Genomic DNA, 7,511 nt, shown 5'->3' on the forward strand with positions numbered 1-7,511 from the left:
CTCTGTTGGTTATAAGGGATTGTGGGAAGGGGTCTGAACGGGAGTTGGATGGTAGTATTTCATTAGTTGTTCGTGGGCTGTCTTATTCCGTCATTATGTTGACGAAAAACCGACCATCCAGGATGTCGAGAGAGAAGTTTACTTTAAGAGGACAAAAAGAGTGTGGTGTATAACTAAACATAAAAATCTGCTTTCAAAAACCAGGACCCGTTTGAAATATGAAAGCTGAAATTACAAGTTATGGATAGAAAGACAATTGGGATATGGCCCTATTGATTTCTTGGGAGCACCTGCGAGGAAGGCTTATGATGAAAAAATATAAAAAAATGTACATGCCTATTACTTAAATGAACGATGTATGTCGGGATATTTATCGGATTTATTGAAAACAATAACAATAATACAAGAGAAGGGAGCTGCAAAATAGGTTTTACACATTTGAGCACAGTAAGGATCCTTTGATCACAGTAAGATCCATTTGATCACAGTAAGAATTTCCATTTGATCACCAAAGATGGAATCACAACCTCTGCGATCAGCAAGTAAGATCCATTGGATCACAGTTACCCCGAATCCATAAATTGAATTCAAAGTTGAGGAATTGGGTATGAAACGAAGATTAGACTGATCATTGCCGAGTCCTAAAGGAGCAGTAAGACAAATAGAACACATTGGATCCACAAACATTGCTCTCTCAGGGTGTCGGAATGTAACACCTCCTTACGTCGAAGTATTGGCGCATTTTAAATTTTTTTCAAAAGTTGCATACGACCACCCTTTAAAGGCTAGGTCCAAAATACAACCAGATATGCCACATGGACAGTTAGCAGCGTACCCAACGGAAGTCCGTACGCAGCTGACTGACCACATTAATATCGTACTGATAATTCCCCCTAAAAGTCCGCTACACAAACGAGAGGGGAAAAGGTTCAAATTTGGATAGCTTAAATTAAGAGATGAAATGAGAAGAATGAATGACGTAACAAAAAAGACAAAGTTGTGTGTGTGTGGTGGATGACCACTTCCCGACCGTTATCGCTGTGTGTTTGTAGAGACCAGGGATGCTGGTTCTCACTAGGTCACGTGGTGCGCCGTGGCCTCTAGACGGCGTGCTCAGCTCCACGCACGAATATTCATGATCCTAATGCCGCCAGCGGGCATGAACCAGGAGTTGAGGGCACCACCGAGAGACAGAGAAGCTAGAGGTACAGTCAGTACCTCTTTTACACCACTGCTACTCTCGGTTGTTATCATCTATGCATAGTCACTTTAATAGCTCTACCTACATGTACATATTACTTCAACTAACCGGTGCCCGGTTAGTGCCCGGTTGACTCTGTACCGGTACCCCCCTTGTGTATAGTCTCGCTATTGTTATTTCACTGCTGCTCTTTAATTAATTGTTACTTTTTATTTCTTATCCATATTTTTTTAACTGCATTGTTGGTTAAATACAAATACAAATACAATTTGATTTGAAAACGTTTCCTGTTGCATACCTACTGCATGCGACCGAGCTTGGGCTTACCTTTGAGGAGGAGGGGCATGAAGGGGATGATTGGCGGCTCTATTTTGGTGACGGTCAGCCGGTATGCCCGGTGGTTCCTGGACGGGTCCTTGGAATACACACACATCACAGTTAAGGTCAACAACTGTATTGTTAATTTAGGGGTCTTTGAAGAGCAACTCACCATCATGCTCTCAAACTCAGCATAGAACTTCTTGAACTTGCTAGGGAGTTTCTGCCAACAGATAGAGAGAGAGGTTCAGGGGCTTCCGTTTTTTATGGATTCATAGAAAAACTGCAGTTTAGTTTAACAGTATAGTAGTTGTCACCTCCCAGGTTTGGGTGAGTCGACTGACTGCAGGGTTGCTCATACCCATGATGATGGCAAAGAACGAGTTCAGGTTCTTAAACTCCCGACAGCTGGAGAAAGCAACACCACCAATACAATGAGATTGTGAAGAAGCATTTCAGTGACATCAATAATCTATAAGCATGAGTATCTACAGAACGAGTGGGTGTTTTGTTTGTGTGCACAAGACTCACTGAGCAGCGATTTTGATGAACTTCTTGAGCAGCTGAACCCGTTTGCTAAGCTGACCACACAGACACACCTCCGTCACCACCCACAGCTGCACCTGGTTGAACCTGACCACACACAATAGTCATAACATACTGTAACATGTACCATCAACCTGAACAACGCCATAGAAGTTATTTGGAAATGATTCATGTTTGATTATAATCAGACCTGCGTAGAAACAGGTCCAGGTTGGCTGTGGTTCTCCTGAAGCTCTGACGGCCAAACGTGTGGTACAACAACTCATGCTACACCAGGGAAGACAAAGAATACCTACAGGTGTTGTCACAGAGAATTTCCCTGCGCAGTAGGACATTCAAATTTTTGTGTATTCAAGGTTTAAAAAGGCTTCTAAAGTAAGCAATTTCCACTTTAAAATGTCAGACTTGATTTATCCTAAATAAAAATGGATCAACCCCTACAAAAATGTCCATTAATTATCACACACGTAATAATTAACATTTCCTGTTGCTGCAGGATTATTTTCCTGCTGTGAGAAACTGGTCAAATTAAGACAGAACATAATGTATGTACTATAGGATTCAGGTGTACTGAGAGAAATAGACAGCGTGTTTATCTCATATTAGCCAGGGTGTGTGTGTGTGTGTGTGTATACCTCGTGAACACAGCTGAAGAGTTCCCAGTCGTACAGGGTCATCTGATAGGCCAGGTCTTTAGAACTCATCAGCTCAAAACTGGACATGGACCCCGCTGAGGGCCCCTCCTGGTCTGGGAGAGGGGTCTAACACACACACACTCACAATGGGTTAAGGAGAAGTATATCTTTAAATCTGTGAATAACACTTGTATATTTTATTAATGTTTATTATGAGTATTTCTTTAAATTGATGTGGCTCTGTGCAAATTCACGGGATGTTTTGAAGGCAAAGCCTAATGTAAACTGATGTTTTTGGATATAAATATGAACTTGATCGAACAAAACATACATGTATTGTGTAACATGTTGTCCCGGGAGTGTCATCTGATTAAGAATATCAAAGGTTAGGGATACATTTTATCAATATTTCAGTTTTTTGTGACTCCTCTCTTTGGTTGGAAAATCGCTGTATGCTTTCTGTGACTAGTTGCTGACCTAACATAATGATATGTTCTGCTTTCGCCTAAAAGCTTTTTTGAAATCGGACACTGTGGTTGGATTAACGAGAATTRTATCTTTAAAATGGTGTCTAATACTTGTATGTTTGAGAAAATTGAATTGTGAGATTTCTGTTGATTAAATTTGGCGCCCTGCAATTTCATTGGCTGTTGGCGAGGGGTTCCGCTAGCGGAACGGGGTTCTGCTAGCGGAACGCCAGTCCTAGACAGGTTAATCATTAGTTGTAATAGAGGCCTGAGGGGGGTGTCATAGCCGAGGGCCTACACCAGAACTTAATGGTTAAGCTTGGAATGTACTGAGTGTGGGGAAAGCGATCACATGTGGCAGGCATTGATAAGTGGAGAGAGCCATGGATTAGTGATGAAGGGGGTGGAGGTCAGGTCACGTTAAGGGAGAAAGAACAAGCGGCCCATAACACTTAGTTTCCTGCATAGCAATAAAGATACAATGTTTGTTCAGATGTGTAGGTGGAGATTCAGCATAGGAGAAAGGGTTAAATATCAGTGCTTGTATGAACATGTCTTTGTCAAATGCAGCTGTATTGACCCTCTGGGAAGAATAAACTTGGTTTTACCTTTTAATAGTGTCCTTACAATTTTTACTCTGAATAATACAGTTGAAGTCGGAAGTTTACATTCACTTAGGTTGGAGTCATTAAAATGTGTTTTTCAACTACTCCACAACTATAGTTTTGGCAAGTCGGTTAGGACATCTACTTTGTGCATGACACAAGTAATTTTTCCAACAATTGTTTACAGACAGATTCTTTCACTTACAATTCACTGTATCACAAATCCAGTGGGTCAGAGGTTTACATACACTAAGTTGACTGTGCCTTTAAACAGCTTGGAAAATGACAGAAAATTATGTCATGGCTTTAGAAGCTTCTGATATGCTAATGACATCATTTAAGTCAATTGGAGGTGTACCTGTGGATGTATTTCAAGGCCTACCTTCAAACTCAGTGCCTCTTTGCTTGAAATCATGGGAAAATCAAAAGAAATCAGCCAAGACCTCAGAAAAATAATTGTAGACCTCCACAAGTCTGGTTCATCCTTGGGAACAATTTTCCAAACACCTGAAGGTACCATGTTCATCTGTACAAACAATAGTACGCAAGTGTAAACACCGTGGGACCACGCAACCGTCATACCTCACAGGAAGGAGACGCGTTCTGTCTCCTAGAGATGAACGTACTTTGGTGCGGAAAGTGCAAATCAATCCCAGAACAACAGCAAAGGACCTTGTGAAGATGCTGGAGGAAACACGTACAAAAGTATCTATATCCACAGTATAACGAGTCCTATATCGACATAACCTGAAAGGCCACTCAGCAAGGAAGAAGCCACTGCTCCAAAACTGCCATAAAAAAGCCAGACTACGGTTTGCAACTGCACATGGGGACAAAAATCGTACTTTTGGAGAAATGTCCTCTGGTCTGTTGAAACAAAAATATAACTGTTTGGCCATAATGACCATTGTTATCTTTGGAGGAAAAAGGGGGAAGCTTGCAAGCCGAAGAACACCATCCCAACCATGAAGCACGGGGGTGGTAGCATCATGTTGTGGGGGTGCTTTGCTGCAGGAGGTCCTGGTACACTTCACAACATAGATGGCATCATGAGGGAGGGAAAATGATGTGGCTATATTGAAGCAACATCTRAAGACATCAGTCAGGAAGTTAAAGCTTGGTCGCAAATGGGTCTTCCAAATGGACATTGACCCCAAGCATACTTCCAAAGTTGTGGCAKAATGGCTTAAGGACAACAAAGTCAAGGTATTGGAGTGGCCATCACAAAGCCCTGACCACAAACCTATAGATAATGTGTGTGCAGAACTGAAAAAGCACGTGCGAGCAAGGAGGCCTACAAACCTGACTCAGTTACACCAGCTCTGTCAGGAGGAATGGGCCAAAATTTGCCCAATTTATTGTGGGAAGCTTGTGGAAGGCTACCCGAAACATTTGACCCAAGTTAAACAATTTAAAAGCAATGCTACCAAATACTAATTGAGTGTATGTAAACGTCTGACCCACTGGGAATGTGATGAAAGAAATAAAAGCTGAAATAAATCATTCTCTCTACTATTATTCTGACATTTCACATTCTTAAAATAAAGTGGTGATCCTAATTGACCTAAAACAGGGCATTTTTACTAGGATTAAATGTCAGGAATTGTGAAAACCTGAGTTGAAATGTATTTGGCTGAGGTGTATGTAAACTTCCGACTTCAACTGTAACGATCGTCTTGATGAGAATGAGCGGACCAAGGCGCAGCGGGTGATGAATACATAATGAATATTTATTAACAGAACGACGAAACACGAAAACTCTTTAACAAACCACAAAACAAATAAACGACGTAGACTGACCTAAAACATGAGAACTTACAAATACACGAGGAACGCACGAACAGGTACAGACTACAAACAAACGCTACAGTCCTGTGTGGTACGAACATACATACAGACACGGAAGACAACCACCCACAAACAAACAGTGTAAAACAGCCTACCTATATATGATTCTCAATCAGAGGAAAMGAATAACACCTGTCCCTGATTGAGAACCATATKAGGCTAACAGACAATGAACCTAAACATAGAAACACATAACATAGAATGCCCACCCCAACTCACGCCCTGACCAACTAAACACATACAAAAACAAGAGAAAACAGGTCAGGAACGTGACATCAACTGTAGATCCTAACAGACCTTACAAGATTAAGATAAACTGAGTAAAGTGTTTACATGACTATTGCCATACTCAGCCTACTGAAATAATCTGTTTAATATGGAATTATTAGTGTGCATGTAAACATACTCACTGATCTGTCTCAAAGGCCACTCTATTGACCCATTTCTATTCCTCATTCTCTCTCACCAGAGCATTGAGCTGGTCCCGGGGACAGGCGAACATACGCCCATTGATGCTCAGAGAGGAGAATACTGACACATCATTGGGCTTCAGCATCTGCTTCTCTGTGACAAGAGAACACACACACACACACACACACACAGAGGAAAATAAAATGACAGCAATAAATGCTATGCAAATGAAGTGAGATGTGATTGGCTCCTCACCGCCTGCGGAGCTGAGGTGGACCAATAGCAGGTCGTCGTTTGAGGCAAGTTTGTTGGCCACAGCGCTGGTCACCTCACTCCCTGTGGCCGCTACGGCAACCCGGATGGTGGTGTAGGTGTGGTCACTGCAGTACACCTTCAACAGGACTACACACACACGTTTTTAAGAGGCTTGTGATTAAAGAAAAAGTGTAGGGAAATAAAAAAAAATTACGTCACATAAACACACTGACTGTCGTCACAGTTCCTGATGGGTTGTGTCTTCACTAGTTTCTCGTCTCCATTGCTGAACTGTGTAATAAGGACCTTCTGCTGAGACAGACACACAACATCAAGTCAAGATGATCAACAACACACACCTTGACACGACCACACAACATCAGAGATGATCAACCACACCTTGACAGACCACACAACATCAGAGATAATCAACAACACACACTTGACAGGCCACACAACTCAGAGATGATCAACAAACAACACACCTTAACAGGCCACGACTCAACATCCAGAGATGATCAAACAACACACACCTGACAGATCACACAACATCAGAGATGATCAACAACACACCACAGACAAACATCAGAGATGATCAAACAACACACACCTTGACAGACCACACAACATCAGAGATGATCAAACACACCTTGACAGATCACACAACATCAGAGATGATCCACACACACACCTTGACAGGCACACACATCAGAGATGATACAACACACACCTTGACAGATAACACAATCAGAGATGATCACAACACACACCTTGACAGGCCACACAACATCAGAGATGATCAACACACACTACGACACACAACATCAGAGATGATCAACAACACACACCTTGACAGATCACACAACATCAGAGATGATCAACACAGCACCTTGCAATCACAACATCAGAGATGATCAACACACACCTTGACAGATCACACAACATCAGAGATTATCAACACACCACCTTGACAGATCACACAACATCAGAGAGATCAAACAGACCTATGACAATCACAACATCAGAGATGATCAACACACACCTGACAGATCACACAACATCAGAGAGCAAACAAACACACACCACCTTGACAGCACACAACATCAGAATGATCAACAACACACACCTTGACAGCACACAACATCAGAGATGATCAACAACACACCTTGACGGATCACCACAACATCAGAGATGATCTCACACAACACACACCTTGACAGGCCAC

The 7,511-nt window shown here is 42.0% G+C and overlaps 1 protein-coding gene across 1 annotated transcript in view; it reads right to left on the reverse strand.

The window, feature by feature from the left end:
- LOC112072432 (rap guanine nucleotide exchange factor 4-like) overlaps positions 1-7,511 on the reverse strand; it is a 28,758-nt gene that overhangs the window by 11,570 nt on the left and 9,677 nt on the right. Inside the window, exons 15-23 of the mRNA XM_070439796.1 lie at positions 6,520-6,595; positions 6,287-6,433; positions 6,087-6,184; positions 2,701-2,826; positions 2,256-2,332; positions 2,051-2,152; positions 1,837-1,927; positions 1,692-1,742; positions 1,529-1,616 (exon numbers count right to left, since the gene is read on the reverse strand). Of these exons, the coding sequence (XP_070295897.1) occupies positions 1,529-1,616; positions 1,692-1,742; positions 1,837-1,927; positions 2,051-2,152; positions 2,256-2,332; positions 2,701-2,826; positions 6,087-6,184; positions 6,287-6,433; positions 6,520-6,595 (856 nt within the window). The remainder of the gene's footprint in view (positions 1-1,528; positions 1,617-1,691; positions 1,743-1,836; positions 1,928-2,050; positions 2,153-2,255; positions 2,333-2,700; positions 2,827-6,086; positions 6,185-6,286; positions 6,434-6,519; positions 6,596-7,511) is intronic.

The sequence above is a fragment of the Salvelinus sp. IW2-2015 genome, unplaced genomic scaffold (genome assembly GCF_002910315.2).
Source record: "Salvelinus sp. IW2-2015 unplaced genomic scaffold, ASM291031v2 Un_scaffold1926, whole genome shotgun sequence".
NCBI lineage: Eukaryota > Metazoa > Chordata > Actinopteri > Salmoniformes > Salmonidae > Salvelinus > Salvelinus sp. IW2-2015.